This window comes from Daphnia carinata, chromosome 2 (genome assembly GCF_022539665.2).
Source record: "Daphnia carinata strain CSIRO-1 chromosome 2, CSIRO_AGI_Dcar_HiC_V3, whole genome shotgun sequence".
NCBI classification, from domain to species: domain Eukaryota; kingdom Metazoa; phylum Arthropoda; class Branchiopoda; order Diplostraca; family Daphniidae; genus Daphnia; species Daphnia carinata.
Genome location: NC_081332.1, coordinates 5,211,427 through 5,227,273, shown reverse-complemented (window position 1 = coordinate 5,227,273; position 15,847 = coordinate 5,211,427). Strand labels below are relative to the sequence as shown.

The window sequence follows — 15,847 nt, the reverse complement described above, 5'->3', positions numbered from 1 at the left end:
ACTAAAAATGGTTTTACTTATTTATTTTATTGCTGTACGTAACAGTTGAACCAAATGTCGTCCAACCACCATCACCATGCGACCCGAATCCTTGTGGTACCAATGCCGAATGTAAAACGCAAAATGGAGCAATCAATTGCGTCTGTCCAACAAATTACGTTGGCGATCCATTCAGCTCTTGTCGCCCAGAATGTGTTCTTAACACGGACTGTCCCCGCGATCAGAGCTGCTCTCGTAACCGCTGTGTAGACCCTTGTGTTGGAACGTGTGGCGAAAATGCTAATTGCAGGGTAGCCAACCATATACCCGTCTGCAGTTGCAAAGAATCTTATACTGGAGATCCATATGGATCATGCAGGCCCATCCCTGTGAAGAGTAAGAAAATCAATTGAGAATCCAAGGGTTAATCGGCGAAACATTTTTGATTTATTTTACGATCTGATATTTAGTACCCCCAACAGCTCCGGTTGTTGAAAAACCATGCGATCCCCCTCCATGTGGTCCTCATAGCACTTGCAGACCCGTTGGCAATGCGCCAGTTTGCGCTTGTCAACCGGGCTATTTGGGAATACCACCAGAATGTAGACCGGAATGTGTCTCGAGCTCAGAGTGCGCACCATCCAAAGCATGTGTTAACCTCAAATGCCAAGATCCTTGTCCTGGAACGTGCGGTCGAGATGCACAATGTCAAGTAGTTAACCACAACCCGATTTGCGTCTGTCCGTCTGGTTGGACTGGTGATCCTCTAACCGGTTGTCACATTATACCCAGTAAGCACGATTTCACTTAACTTTTTAACAAACCTCACTGTGTTGCATGTTTGTAATTAACTTTTTAACATTTGTAGCACCAGCACCAAATACTGTAGGCGAAGTAGCAACATTGCCACCTCTACCACCCAATCCTTGCACACCCACACCTTGCGGACCCAATTCGCAATGTCAAGTCGTATCTGGTCAAGCTCAGTGCGGATGTGTCCCTGGCATGATTGGTTCGGTACCGAATTGCCGACCGGAATGCCTCATTTCATCTGATTGCCCCTCGAACAATGCTTGCGTCAATCAAAAATGCATTGATCCTTGTCCCGGCACTTGCGCGGCAAATGCGGATTGTCGTGTTGTCAACCATTCGCCCATGTGCACTTGCGCTGCGGGTTACACCGGCGACAGCTTCAAAAATTGTCGTCCTATTGCCATTACTGGTAAGAAGAAAACCAAATTTTTCATCGAAGTTCAAAATTTAGGTGCTAAGCACCGCATTCTCCGATCGCGCAATGCATTTAAACAAATGCAATAAGGTTTTCTCGTTGGTTTTTTCTTTTTCGCGACACATCGTTCTCTGTGAATGTGTTTTTGACTGCCTCCGGGAACTGAACTGTTAAAATCGCTCTATTTATTTCTTTTTATTTATTTGAAAAATTCTTGAGGTGAATTCGTTCAGGCGTTACAATTTGTTTGGTTTTATTTTCTCTGGTCTTTTTTATTCACGTTTTTTTTTGATCACGCGAATTTTATTTCGCCATCAACGTGTTTAGTCTTTGTTGAAGATGTTTCTATAACAATGGTTTTATCTCATCCAGTTGAACCTAACGTCGTACAACCGCCTACTCCATGTGATCCCAACCCTTGCGGCACAAACGCTCAATGCAAAACGCAAAATGGAGCCATCAATTGCGTCTGTCCGGCTGGTTACATCGGTGATCCTTACAGTTCGTGTCGACCAGAATGCGTTCTCAACACAGATTGTCCACGTGATAAAAGTTGTTCGCGCAACCGTTGCATCGATCCTTGCCCTGGAACATGTGGAATCAATGCCGACTGTAGAGTTGCCAATCACATTCCAGTTTGCGGTTGCAAAGAGGCATTTACCGGCGATCCCTACGAATCCTGCCGTCCCATACCTGCTAAACGTAAGACCCATTTTGTAATTATACCTTCACACCAACCGATTATTCATATTTATATTTATTCATATTTACATTATTTATATTTATTGGCCTTTTGATGGTTTATTTTAACCTATTCCCTCTTACTTGACCCTTTTCTCTAGCAATTCCAACACCGAACGTGGCAGAGAAACCTTGTGTGCCTTCACCGTGCGGACCGAACAGCCAGTGCCGTGAGGTTGGTAATGTTCCCGTATGCTCTTGCCAACCGGGCTACCTGGGCTTGCCACCTGATTGCCGGCCTGAATGTGTTTCCAGCTCGGAATGCGCACCCGCACAGGCTTGCATCAATTTCAAGTGCCAAGATCCTTGCACTGGAACTTGCGGCCGGGATGCCGATTGTCGAGTAGTCAATCACAATCCCATCTGTGTCTGTCCATCCGGATGGACCGGTGATCCTCTAACCGGTTGTTCTCCAATTCCAAGTACGTCAAAATTTCTTAAAATATTTACGTAGACTAACTAACTATCGAAATGGAGTAGTGATTAGTGCACGTGACGTAACCTAACATGTTGTTTGAACATTTGTAGCATCCACACTGAACCCGCTAGGAGAAGTAGCTACGCTACCTCCTCTACCCCTCAATCCCTGCACTCCGACACCTTGCGGACCAAACTCCCAGTGCCAAGTCGTTGCGGGACAGGCCCAGTGCGGCTGTATGCCCAACATGATCGACGCTAGTCCCAACTGTCGGCCGGAATGTATTCTCGGCTCCGATTGTCCGTCCAATCAGGCTTGCGTCAACCAAAAATGCGTCGATCCTTGCCCGGGTACTTGCGGCTCCAATTCCGATTGTCGAGTCGTCAATCATTCCCCGATTTGCACCTGCGCATCTGGTTACACAGGCAATGCCTTCGATAACTGTCGACCCGTACCTGTTGTTGGTAAGATCCTCATAGCCCCTTTTTCCTAATGTGCCAAGGAGAATTATCTATGATTTAAATACCATTAGGCGTGCCGAATGTGGTCGAACCACAACGACCTTGCGAGTCCCACCCTTGTGGCACAAATGCCCAATGTAAAGAATCACCAAGCGGCGGTATTAATTGCGTCTGTCCGGCCAATTACATGGGCGATCCGTACAGCTCTTGCCGGCCCGAATGCGTTCTGAGCAGCGACTGCCCGCGCGATCGCACTTGCTCCCGCAATCGTTGCGTGGATCCTTGCGCCGGAGCTTGCGGCGACAACAGCCAATGCCGCGTCGCCAATCACGTGCCCGTCTGCTCTTGCCTCCAGGGTTTCTCCGGAGACCCTTACTCATCATGCCTACCTATCCCTGTCGAGTGTAAGCACTAATTCGTATTTTCTCAGTAGTTTTTCAAGTTCTTGTAGTTTTATGAGATTACTAATTATTGAATGCAATTCGTTATTAACCGGACACAAAAAAATAGCCCGACCCATCGATCCTACACCATCGGAAAAGCCTTGCGTGCCATCACCATGCGGCCCCAACAGCCAATGTCGCGGTGTGGGTAACGTACCCGTCTGCTCTTGCCTCTCGGGCTACATGGGTATTCCACCCGAATGCCGGCCCGAGTGCGTGACGAGCGCCGAGTGCGCCCCGATGCATGCCTGTGTCAACTCTAAATGCCAGAACCCTTGTCTGGGTACTTGTGGACTCAACTCGGAGTGTAAGGTCATCAACCACAACCCGGTTTGCACCTGCCCATCGGGTTGGACCGGTGATCCATTCACGCAGTGTCGAATCATTCCCAGTAAGCATATTACTAATTTAATACTAAAACGGTCTTTCATTACTTCTTATCAAACTATTATTTATGTAGTGTACTTTGTTGTAGATCGTATGGGTTAGTTCTAATCTGAGTAGTGAATGCAGGTGTATTCATTTGTGAACTTAACCTCTGATGTCACCTATTTTAACCAATCCCTTAGTCTCTGTACCTTCACCTGTTGTGGAAGAAGCTACTTTACGGCCAATTCCGCCGAACCCGTGCAATCCACCACCTTGCGGCTCGAACGCTCAGTGTCAAGCTGTGGGTGGTGTCGCACAATGCGCTTGCCTTGCCGGCATGATTGGATCAGTACCCAATTGCCGTCCCGAATGCGTCATTAGTTCCGACTGTCCATCAAAGGAGGCCTGTGTCAACAGAAAATGTGTTGATCCATGCCCGGGCACCTGCGGCGCCAATTCTGAATGTCGCGTTGTTAGTCACGCTCCATCGTGCTCGTGTCGCGAAGGGTTCACCGGCAACGCATTTGCTGATTGCCGGCCAGTTCAAGCTGTCGGTAAGATTCGATGGCGACCGCTTTAAAAAAATTTTGTGATAATTCAAAGCGCGTGAATTCTAAAATAGGAGGGTACATTTATATTGATTGATATTCCTACTTTAATTTTAGTCGAAGTAAATCCGCCAGTTGTGCCGCGCCCGTGTGATTCACATCCGTGTGGCCCTAACGCCCATTGTCGTGTAAATCCGAATAGCGGATCGGCGGCTTGCGTGTGCCCGCCCGACTACCGTGGAGATCCTTACGTCTCATGCCGTCCGGAATGTGCGGCCAATTCAGACTGTCCGCGCCATCGTACTTGTCTCAATAATCGATGCGTCGATCCTTGCGCTGGCGTTTGCGGGCTCGAATCTCTTTGTCGCGTCGTTAACCATCTACCCGTCTGTGGCTGCCCGCAAGGCTACACGGGTGATCCGTACAGCCTGTGCCGGCCCATTCCTGTCACCAGTAAGATTTGCGATCCTGTCAGCTTAAATCGCTTCGATTTTTCGTGAAAATTTAAAAAGAAAAACAGCGGCGGCCAAGTTTCTATTAATAAAAAGCGCTTCACCAAAGTAACTTCGTACTTTCCAAAGAAATCCTAGCAACTAGTCATTTGATCGCCGCTGTGTAGTTTTTCATTTAGCGTGCAGAATTAGCCACAATGCGTTTATATTTTCAATTTTTTAATGATTTTCGTTTTTGACTATTAAGTTGCCCCTACGACGGCACCTTCAGTAGTTGAGCCTTGCAATCCTTCGCCATGTGAGGTTAACAGTCGTTGCGAGGTATCTCCTTCTGGAGCGCCTGTCTGCGTCTGTTTGCCGGGCTTCACCGGTTCGGCTCAATTGGGCTGTCGGCCAGAGTGTCTCTCGAATTCAGAGTGCCCTGCCGGTCTCAGTTGTGTCAATCGGCGATGCCGGGATCCTTGCCCAGGACTTTGCGGCAACAGGGCTGAATGTTCTGTTGCCAGCCACATACCGTTCTGCAACTGCCCACCGGGATTCACTGGTGATCCGTACAGTAGCCGCGGTTGCCAGATCATACCTTGTAAGACTTGAGCAATGCTTATTAGCAAACAATATTAGCATTAAAAAATCGAATTCTCTTAATAACCTATCCGTTAATTTTTACGATAAATTCAGCGGCCATACCGCCACCTTTAGCCGAATCTGCAACGCTGCGACCACTTCCTCCCAACCCTTGCAGTGCACACCCATGCGGTGCCAACAGTATCTGCCAGGTAGTCCACAACACAGCACAATGTGCTTGTATGGCTGGCATGATCGGCATTTCGCCGAGTTGTCGACCTGAGTGCGTTGTAGCTTCTGATTGCCCAGCCAAACGAGGTTGTGTTAATCAGAAATGCGTGGATCCATGTCCGGGTACTTGTGGCCCGAATTCAGACTGTCGAGTAATCGATCACTCGCCTGTCTGTTTCTGTCGTCCAGGATTCACAGGCAATGCATATGCAACTTGTCGGCCATTACCCGTCGTTGGTAAGATTCGATACCCCAATCGCGTCTTCATTCTGCCGAAATCGATAACGCCGTGCTGCCTATTTTTTTATATTAAAAGAACCGTGCTGAAATCTGCGATTTATTTTAGCTAAGCCTGCGCCCATTCTGTCGCTATTTTCCCGCCACAAGCGTCGTTGATCGACGTTGATTCGTATCATCGTTTCGATCTGATCTGTGATGGGTTGTTACGCTTCTAAATGCCAACAAAACAATGGCTTCCTTGAGTTTGTTTTTGAATTTTTTCTTAGCCTGAATTAATCACAGCCCATTCCACAACGTTACGTTGATGGATGCCATTTAACCCGTTTAACATAACAAAAAGCTCAAAACACCGAATGGATTAATAATTTTAAACTCATTTTATTTTCTTCTTGCAGTTGAACCTTCAGTTGTTGAGCCGACGAAGACCGGCTGTACTCCGTCGTTCTGTGGTGTGAACGCCGAGTGCCGTGACGTAAGTGGCTCCCCTGAATGTATCTGTCCACCAAACTATGTCGGTGACCCATACAGCTCCTGTCGGCCAGAATGTGTCTTGAATACTGACTGCCCCCGTGATCGTACCTGTGTACGTAATCGCTGTGAAAATCCTTGCACGGACGCTTGTGGTAATTAAATTACATTTGTCTTAACTATTTTCGTTCTCTGTAATTAATGATGTACGTTAAAAATAATAGGCCCCAATGCTGAATGTCGTGTGGCTAATCACGCTCCAGTCTGCGTGTGCCAACCGGGTTTTGAAGGCAATCCATTTTCATCTTGTCGACCCGTCCCTGCTGTAGGGGAACCTGGTACCATCGACCGAGAAGATTTCTGCAACCCGAATCCTTGTGGAGTCAACGCCGAATGCAGAAAGCAAGGCGTTAAAGATACCGTCTGCGTTTGCTTGCCCGGTTTGATAGGCGATCCTTACGTCTCCTGTAAACCAGAATGCGTTACCAACGCGGATTGTTCCAACAGCATGGCTTGCATTGCCCAAAAGTGTAAAGATCCTTGCCCAGGGGCTTGCGGTGTCGATGCTCGTTGTCAAGTAACGGGCCACAACCCAGTTTGCTCATGTCCTAATGGCTACGCTGGTGATCCGTTCATCAAATGCCAGCCTAAACCAGCTTCGATCGGAACACCGGTGGTCAAGCCCGAATGCGAAGTCGATCCTGATTGCCAGACAACTCAAGCTTGTATCGAACAACGTTGCCTCAATCCTTGCATCCAACGGCCCGGCATTTGCGCACCGAACGCCGAGTGCCGAGTCGTTCAACACCGGCCCGTCTGCGTCTGCGCTGAAGGTTTCACTGGCAATCCTCAAGTCCAGTGTCTCCAAGGTAAATGTTAATATTCATTGAATTGCTTCGAAAACTAAATGATTATATTGAATTTCAGTTGGTTGCCGATCCGATTCCGATTGTCCTTCAAACGAAGCTTGCGTTAATCGCCAGTGTAAGGATCCATGCGTTTTTGAAACGTGCGGTACCAACGCTCTGTGTCGTGTCAATGCCCATCGACCGCAATGCTTCTGTCCTGAACGTCATGAAGGCGATCCCTATCGCGCTTGTCGTCAACCCGAGTGTCTCGTCGATAATGATTGTCCGAGCACGTTGGCCTGTCGTGAAAAGAACTGCCGCGACCCATGCAATTGCCCCCCAGATACCAAATGTACCGTTATCAATCACGTGCCTAGATGCTCTTGCCCCGCCGGATATCAGGGAGAACCGAACACAACCAGAGGGTGTTATCTACCAGGTAATTTTATTTGGTACGCCTGAATGTAATACAAACTAATTTTATCGTCGAATTAAACAGAAGAGCAAGCGGTAATTAAGGGTGGTTGTACAACCGATGGCGAGTGTCCCAGCAAACACGCCTGCTTCAACGGAGAGTGCGTCAACCCTTGCACAGTCATCAAACCTTGCGGGATCAACGCCCAGTGCCTTGTCGTCGATTCGCTCCCGTTAAGAACAATGACTTGTCAATGTCTACCTGGTTATTTTGGAAATCCAAATGTCGAATGTCGCAGCGGTAGGAGATTTGTATTTCTTATTGAATTCTTTTACGATAACAAGACGCTACTCGCTACGTGTAAAACACGACATTTTACGGACGCATTAACTTGGCAATGGCAGTTTTCTTTTTATTTGCAGGCGGGCTTTCTTTTTTCGTGCCAGCGACTATTTACACTACACTACGCTTCTTCTTGCTAATTCTGTCCTTTCCGATTTGGTTGCTTCCTTTTAACTGATTACTTCTTCGTTGTCTATCTATTTATTAAGGAGCTTTCTCCATGACAATCCTCCTGACCTACCTCCTCTTACCTGACCTACGGTTGCGTGCCAGCGTTTTAAAGCTTTTATCATTGCGTAATCAAGCGAATAGAGGGACACACATGATTGACATTTTTGACAAGACAGTTTAACTAATAGCTTAATGTTTTCGACTAAAAATAATATGGTAGAGCAATGGTTTTCTAATTCTCATTTTTTTTCCCTTGGGTGGGCCATGTTTCAACAGTTCCAATTGAAGATCCAGGATGCCGTTCCGATGATAATTGCCCGGATAATCAGAGCTGCCGTAATCGTCAATGCGTTAGCCCTTGCACAGTTGCCAACCCTTGCGCTAACAATGCCATCTGCACTGTGGTCGGACATCAACCCAAATGTACTTGCCCTGAAGATTTCACCGGCAATCCCAACATCAACTGCTATCAAGGTAAGCCGGAATTAATTTTGCAATCTAAACAAAAAAGCCTTTTTACATACGGCGAATTTGGTGAAGGTGCGCCAATAAGCCTATTAAACATAATGAAACAAAGTCATAATTTAAATCCTAGTTGCTATAACATATGCAAAGATAAATGAAAATAATCCATCAACCCAACTAGTAGCACAGAGCTAATTAACGCGCGTTGCACACATAATGTAAAAATGCCAAAACTAATCCAAAAATCAAACCTTGCTATTAAAAAAAAATTGCTACCGCGGGTGATACCAACGCTACACAGCTAATCCACGTCCTGCCCGCCTCTGTCTGGCCGACGTGGACTGCAATAAGATCAACTCGTGCCTAGACAGTCAATGCCAAAACCCGTGCTTCGTAAACAACCCTTGTCCCCCAAGCGCCATCTGTAAGCCATTCGAGCGCCAAGCCCATTGCCACTGTCCCAACGGCACCAAAGGCAATCCTTGGAGCCAGTGCGACGCAGGTTTGTGTCCTACTACCTATTGCACGCATTTTGCGCAATAGCACGTCTTGCGGGGCACGGTCGAACGGTGTTATGTGGTCATTGGTTTTCGCACGTTTGGAATTGTTCTCTTTTCTTTCTTGGTGGATGAAACTGTATTATTTGGTTAAATGCATTTAGTAATCAGAAATAATCGATCAATTTGAAACAGTTCCCAAGGTGGAGGTCGAATGTCGATCCGATCCTGAATGCCCATTGGACAAAGCCTGCGAACAACAAGTTTGTCAAGATCCTTGCGTCATCGGCAATCCTTGCGGTGACAATGCCGTCTGTCGCACCCAACAACATCGACCTGTTTGCTTCTGCCCAGATGGCTGGGGTGGTGATCCACAAATCAAATGCTTCCGACGTAATTATTAAATTAAATGGCAAAATTAATAGCTCATTATTCTAATTTTTTGCCATTCATTTTGAAGCTGAATGTGAACGAGATGACGATTGCCCGTCGGACCGCGCTTGCATCACTGGCAAATGTTTGAATCCCTGCGTCTTCGGTGGCGATCAGTGCGGAACTAACGCTCTGTGCCGCGTCACTCTCCATCGGCCTCAGTGCTACTGCCCGGCTGGTATGCAAGGCAATCCCACCGTCATTTGCATCCCTGTCGGCTGCCAGAGCCACGACGACTGCGCCTCCGAGGAAGTTTGCGATCGACTCAACCGCGTCTGCGTTAAAGTCTGCGAAACCATCACCTGCGCTCCGGCGGCTACCTGTACCGGCAAAGACCATCAAGCCATGTGCGATTGCCCGCCAGGTCAACGCGGAAATCCATTCGTCCGTTGTATTGAAGGTTAATTACAATGAAATATGTCGACCAACCACAAAAATCTCTAAATTTACATTTGTTTTTTGGATAGATCCACCAATCGTTACGGCCAGTCCACCTCGCCCTGAATGTCGTTCAGATCCTGAATGTCCCAGCAAAGAGGTCTGCATCAGTAACAAATGCGTCAATCCTTGTGGTGTCAATCCCTGCGGTGACACTGGACAACTTTGCAGCGTAGTAGACAGCTCCCCATTACGTACCGTCGTATGTCAATGTCCACCGGACAGCTTCGCGGACGAGAACAGCCGTTGTATCTCTGCCGTGACAGGCGAATCACCATCCCAAGTCACTGGTTGTAAGGCTGACGATGAATGTCCTGCTGAAGAGGCTTGCCGTAATGGTGTTTGCGAAAGTCCTTGCGACTGCGCTCCTGACTCCATCTGTCGTGTCATCAATCGCAAACCAGTCTGCGCATGTCGTGAAGGAATGACTGGCGATCCATTAGTAGCTTGCTACAAAGTGGGATGCACTGTAGACGAGGAATGCCCTGGAACACACGCTTGCGTCAACGGACAGTGCAAACACGTCTGCTTGCCGGCCACCTGCGAAAGCGGAGCGGTTTGTCAAGGAATTAACCACAAGCCCGTGTGTGAATGTCCACCTGGAACAAAGGGCAATCCGAACGCCGGCTGCAAAGCTATCGGCTGTACCAACACCAATGATTGCCCGACGGATCGAGCCTGTTTCAACGGTTTTTGCACTGATCCTTGCTCAATGCCGGACGCTTGCGCTGTCGAACAGGAATGCAAACCATTCAACCACACGGCCGTCTGCGATTGCCCGCCAGGATTCAAGGGTCACCTGAAACAGCTTGTACTCGCGTTGATATCGAATTGGGATGTAGAGCCGATACGGACTGTCCTTCTCTAGAAGCCTGCATCAACCGCGAATGCAAAGATCCTTGCGAAGCTCTCAAACCTTGCGCTCCGTCGGCCGTCTGTGAAGTCAAACCCACATCGCCTTACCGTACCATGGTGTGCGTCTGTCCACCTGGAACGACCGGCTATGCTGCGATTGAATGTGTCAAAGTCGCTGTCCCTGAAGTCGAAGAAGAATGTGAAGTTACCGAGGGTTTCATTAAGATGCCAAATGGTACGTGCCTCTGCGACCCGCTCCGCAATCTGATCCTGGCTCCCAACGGAACTTGCATCTGCGATCCTGACAAGGGTCTAGTCGAGGGCCCGTCTGGAACTTGCGTCAGCCCAGTTTTGCTGCCGGAATGCGTCAGCAACGACGACTGCCCGGACGACAAGTATTGTAACACCACATGTCGCGATCCTTGCGCCGAACGGGTCTGCTATCCCAACTCGGAGTGTCGCGCCGCTGACCATCGGGCCATTTGCGCTTGTATCCGCGGACACGCTTTCAAAGATGATGAATCTGGTTGCGTTCCTGAAAGAACACCTTTACGTACCGACTTCCCGCGCCCAGAGATCGTTGTCAACTGTCTAGCTGATCGCGTTTAGGTCGATATCCACACCGGCACAGCCGGTTTCGATGGCGTTCTCTACGTCAAGGGACACTCCAAGGACGAAAACTGCCGCCGGGTCCTTGACGCTAAACGCGACGTCGGCAGCATCGATTACAAGGTATAAAATTCTTAATTTTTCATCACAGTTTTCGTTGTATAATAAAATGTTTGGTTTTTTCTAAAAATAGGTCCGGTTCGACACTTGTGGATTGGTGCTGGAGAACGGAGAGGCCTCTTTCATCTTGGTCATCCAGAAACATCCGAAGTTGATGACGTTCAAAGCCCAGGCTTACCAAGTCCGTTGCGTCTACGATACACCAGAGAAAACGGTCACGGTTGGTTTCAACGTTTCCATGTTGACGACGGCCGGCACTATTTCCAACACCGGCCCACCGCCCGTTTGCACCATGAAGATCTGCTTGCCATCTGGTCAGGAAGTGCGCAGTGCCGTCATCGGAGACACTCTTATGCTCAAAGTCGAAGTCCAGCCAATCGGTAAGTGGACGACTGATTTAAATATCAGGATTTTGTTTTAGTTATTGAATTTATTGTTTATTTTTTTTTACGAAAAGGTATTTACGGAGGCTTTGCCCGTAGCTGTTACGCCGTGACCGACAACAACAACACTCATTTGGTTACGGACGAGAACGGATGCCCCACTGATCCCACTATATTCGGAGCTTGGACACAACATCCAGAAACACGAACTCTCGTCTCCACTTTCAACGCTTTCAAATTCCCGGCCAGCGACAACATTCGGTTCCAGTGCAACATCCGCGTTTGCTTTGGCAGATGCCAACCGGTAATTATTTTAAATACAATACTCGATGATCTTACAGCCGTTTAATTAACATAACATACAACAGGTCAACTGCGATGGAAGTGACGCTTACGGTCGTCGTCGCCGTCGCCAGGCTGATGTCGAGAACCTGACACCAAGAACGACCAACTTAACTGAAGTAGAAATCCGCGAATCAGTCATTGCCGGCCAACTGCGCGAAGAAATCATGGTCCAGTCTAATTCCATCTTGGCATTGGACCGTGGTGGAGAAGAGAGGTTCAGTGCTCCAACAGAAGGTAAGTTTACACTTAGCGGTTAGTATTCAAGAGGAGAAAATTGATTGTAACCTTTAAATGTTTTGACAGCACCCGATGTTGTGCGACAAGAAGTTTGCGTTTCGACGATGGGTTTCATCATCGCGCTCATCATCACCGCATTACTAGCACTGGTAGCCGTCGCAGTGGCAGTTTCCTGTTGGTTAATGGCCTACAGGAGACGGCCCAAGATCGATGGTCCTCTTCCCCATCCGGCCGAATTCCCTAATCCGCTCTTCACGACGCCAGAGCCACTGGCCGAGCCGTCACCGGATTACCTTTCTTAAAATCCCTATTGACGGATACTAGAATAGTGTGTCAATTTCCATAGGAGAAATGGAGTTCAAAAAGAGTTGTTTATCTTTTTTTAAAAAATCAAACTTTAGCAGCTTTGCATAAAAAAGTGAAAGGCCATATGTGAAACAAAAAAAAAAAATGAATTCTTGGTTTGACGATTGAGGAAGCATCGTCAGTCGCCCAGAGTAACTTTGAGAGTTTAACCCACTTGTAATGATTTGTTGTACAGCCATTCACTCGTCTGCGGTATATAGTCGTTCGGGAGTGATGACGAATTAACGAAACTCTCACAGTTTATCTGGGCGGTGGTTGTAAGTAAACCGTCTACATTTATTGTCGTGTGCATTTTCTATTTTCTTTTACGCTGTTGCATACAATGATTTTTTTCGATTTCACTCAAATTCCCCCGACTTCTTGAAAAAAATTGGGTGGTGCAGGTCACGCTCGGTCATCTTCGTCTCCACGGTGACCCTTGGTGCTTCAATTTTATTGTTTTGTTTTTGATTTTTGGAAGGGATTCTTTGCTGCTTCTCTCCCTCCCGATTTCCTTATGCAACTCTTATTGTCAGTCCAATTCATTAATTATTCGATGACTCACGCTAGATTTAAGTCCAACTGTTTTCTTCTTTATCATAAACTGTGCTAATCCACTGGAGGGACACTGTTGCAATAACCTCGTCTTTGTACCGTGACGCAGTATTGTACTTTTTTTCATATGATTTTTATTCGTCGTGGAACACATTACTGCTAAAAACCCAGTGCGCTTCTTTCCAAAACGTTTAACTTGTGTTATGAGTTTGCCTTATCTCCTCCAAGCGATTTGTATAAAACCAGATTAAGGTGAAAAAAATACACGTATGTTGTTATTAATAAAAAACCGGATTGTACTATACTGTACATCTGTGAGTACTGTCAGATTAAATAAAGACCAACAAAGTGAAACTTCGTCACTACCGAAATGTGACATTGGCGACTAAAGGCTTTTTCTGTTAGATTATTGAAAGGCTACTGTTTAGCACAATCCTTCAGAGTAAATAAGATGAGCAATCTTTGCATAAGCAGAAAATTCAAAAATGGAAAAGGATTTATGCTTCTTGGTGTTCCAAGCTCGATCCTCGTGTGACAGTGGAGTCAGCCATGTGCTACGTGCTACGTTTCGTGCAGATGTGTCCTAACAGTTCAGTTTTGTTTCTAAGGTGATAATGGGAAAACTTACAGCATTCTGATATTACCATGGCAATTATCTGCCCTATCGACATTTCAGGTACCTATTTGACGTGATAGGCAATTTTGAAGCTAAACATCTGAAACATGAAATTTTTTTCTTTATTTACACATACGACATTTGCATTAAGACACGTTCACGCGTCGACGATGTCACTCTTTAAAACTTACAAAAAGATTATGTTTGCAATTCAGGTAATAATCTTAGTTACTCAACTCTGTGTTGTTAAAGGTAATAAAAAATTGTGATTGTGAATTGATAAATAACTAAGTATTTTGACATTTCTGAAAATTTGGATGAGCAGTCTCCAGTGATATCGGCCCTGATACTGTACTTTACCAGCTCTTTACCAGGTATTCACATCACAATAATTTTTTCATTTTCATAACTATATAGTTGAAATTTAAACAGAAAAAATATAAATGAGGCCTACATTCTACAACTAAACAATGTTTCATTACTAGAACAATCAAATTATAACAAAAGTCTTCCAACTAAAATATTTGCACATGGCTGGGGTGGTTTTCCAGACCAAGGATATTTGTCTAAAGATGGTGAGCCTTAAGTTAAGCAAAGTCGAACGAATAATATTAGATACCAGCAGGAAGATGACTTGAATGCAAACTTCTCTTATTCTGAAACCAAAATATATTGGCAGAATACCTACTCCAGGAGGACTGTAATTTTATTTCAGTGGACTGGTCTGTTCTAGCTGAAGGTGACCATGAAACTGTTTCCTTAATCAATGTACCCATAGCTGGAGCTGCAACTGGGGCATTTGTAGATTTCCTCGTTAGTCAAGGAACACCGCTTTTAGCGTTTCACTTGATCGGATTCAGCATGGGGGTTGATATGTTTCCAAGTTGAATAAGAAAAGTTAAGCACAGGAAACTTCAGAAAATTTTTTTTCTTGTAGGCTCATGTAGTTGGAAACGCTGGAGCAGCAATAACCTCTGGAATATTGCCAAGAATCACTGGTGAGATCGTCCCCTATCATCTTGAAACTGTATAACAATTAAACTTGTCCATTTTCTTGCCTTCTTCTGGTTAGGTTTGGATCCGGCATCAGATGATTTCCCACTTGATGCAATTGATAATCGGCTAGATACAACAGACGCTGTTTTCGTCGACATCATTCATACCTACGTCGCCTTTGTGAATATGACTGGACATGCAGATTTCTATCCGAATGGTGGTCTATTTCAAGCTGGATGTCCAGTACCTGACACTGGTATGGCCATAAATTTTATTTACTGTTATTACCCGACCGATATAAAATTAGTATTAGAAGACTTTATTGTATACTAATGTATTTTCAAATGGTACAGAATGTTGCAATCATTGTCGCGTCGTGGACCTTTATACGGAATCTATCAACAGCCCGTTAGGTTTCAATGCGTTTCGGTGTGATTTGTGGGAAAATTATGAGAATGGAGATTGCCAAGAAAACGTCAGTACGTTAATGGGCGAACCAGTTTCAGTGAAGTAAGTAGCTCTAGATTATCTTGTTCACGGTTGCCATCACATTACTAACGTAGCTACTGTTATTCGGTATAAAATAATCGCGCTCATCACGTCAATTGTAGTGTCCGAGGATCGTTCTTTTTAGCAACAAATAGTGAATCGCCGTTTGCCCAAGGATGATTCTTAATGTCAACTGAAAACTTCTTTTTCTCACCTCCAATGTTTTATTGACCGAAGTAGCATTAATATGTTATACAGAGTAAATCGTATATCGTAGTAATTTTTACCCAGACAACTGAAGCCATTATGTAAAATTATGGGTTCTTAAAAATGCATTTAGCTTTTGGAGAGGTAAAAGAATCATATGAACAAGTTATTCATTACTACAGGTACGTTACAAAAATGTAGAAATTATAGTGTGAAGAGAAATGAGAAAAATGCCGTTCAGCAATCACTTGTAGGCTTATACGGGTAATATATCGTCGGTTACAATAACCAAATTCAAATTGGCATTAAATCACTAAATTCCACATTTCAAATTGGTCAA

At 45.8% G+C, this 15,847-nt stretch overlaps 3 protein-coding genes across 5 annotated transcripts in view; 2 read left to right on the top strand and 1 right to left on the bottom strand.

The window, feature by feature from the left end:
* The window catches only part of LOC130686980 (uncharacterized), a 38,120-nt gene extending 27,364 nt beyond the window's left edge, over window positions 1-10,756 (top strand). The window contains exons 36-56 of the mRNA XM_059494135.1: window positions 46-375; window positions 450-770; window positions 848-1,201; window positions 1,580-1,909; window positions 2,050-2,370; window positions 2,477-2,830; window positions 2,899-3,231; window positions 3,338-3,661; window positions 3,840-4,193; window positions 4,305-4,640; window positions 4,887-5,222; window positions 5,318-5,671; window positions 6,070-6,297; window positions 6,367-7,011; window positions 7,070-7,429; window positions 7,490-7,705; window positions 8,195-8,392; window positions 8,685-8,885; window positions 9,076-9,273; window positions 9,341-9,712; window positions 9,780-10,756. Coding sequence (XP_059350118.1) covers window positions 46-375; window positions 450-770; window positions 848-1,201; window positions 1,580-1,909; window positions 2,050-2,370; window positions 2,477-2,830; window positions 2,899-3,231; window positions 3,338-3,661; window positions 3,840-4,193; window positions 4,305-4,640; window positions 4,887-5,222; window positions 5,318-5,671; window positions 6,070-6,297; window positions 6,367-7,011; window positions 7,070-7,429; window positions 7,490-7,705; window positions 8,195-8,392; window positions 8,685-8,885; window positions 9,076-9,273; window positions 9,341-9,712; window positions 9,780-10,618 — 7,304 coding nt within the window. The 3' untranslated portion in view covers window positions 10,619-10,756. The remainder of the gene's footprint in view (window positions 1-45; window positions 376-449; window positions 771-847; window positions 1,202-1,579; window positions 1,910-2,049; window positions 2,371-2,476; window positions 2,831-2,898; window positions 3,232-3,337; window positions 3,662-3,839; window positions 4,194-4,304; window positions 4,641-4,886; window positions 5,223-5,317; window positions 5,672-6,069; window positions 6,298-6,366; window positions 7,012-7,069; window positions 7,430-7,489; window positions 7,706-8,194; window positions 8,393-8,684; window positions 8,886-9,075; window positions 9,274-9,340; window positions 9,713-9,779) is intronic.
* The window catches only part of LOC130686611 (hydroxyproline dehydrogenase-like), a 95,773-nt gene that overhangs the window by 73,080 nt on the left and 6,846 nt on the right, over window positions 1-15,847 (bottom strand). The gene's annotated exons all lie outside the window — the stretch shown is intronic.
* LOC130686625 (inactive pancreatic lipase-related protein 1-like) lies at window positions 13,732-15,800 on the top strand. Of its 3 annotated transcripts, none has more exons than XM_057509756.2 (9): window positions 13,732-13,875; window positions 13,967-14,067; window positions 14,138-14,189; window positions 14,248-14,390; window positions 14,495-14,682; window positions 14,753-14,813; window positions 14,888-15,067; window positions 15,165-15,321; window positions 15,375-15,800. In XM_057509756.2, exons 2-9 carry the CDS (start codon window positions 13,986-13,988, stop codon window positions 15,391-15,393), a joined length of 882 nt encoding a protein of 293 aa, XP_057365739.1. In that variant the 5' UTR covers window positions 13,732-13,875; window positions 13,967-13,985; the 3' UTR covers window positions 15,394-15,800. The 3 variants fall into 3 exon arrangements, with proteins under 3 accessions (XP_057365739.1, XP_057365738.1, XP_057365737.1); XM_057509755.2 differs by having other exon boundaries at window positions 13,734-13,875; window positions 14,141-14,189; window positions 15,423-15,800; XM_057509754.2 differs by having other exon boundaries at window positions 13,734-13,875; window positions 15,423-15,800.

Excerpts from the sequence above, each read along its gene's own strand:
- LOC130686625 (XM_057509754.2), top strand. The coding sequence starts at position 13,986 with ATGTCACTCTTTAAAACTTACAAAAAGATTATGTTTGCAATTCAGGTA. Across the intron at positions 14,068-14,137 it reads TCAACTCTGTGTTGTTAAAG|CAGTCTCCAGTGATATCGGC; the intron begins GTAATAAAAAAT and ends AATTTGGATGAG. Across the intron at positions 15,068-15,164 it reads ATGTCCAGTACCTGACACTG|AATGTTGCAATCATTGTCGC; the intron begins GTATGGCCATAA and ends CAAATGGTACAG.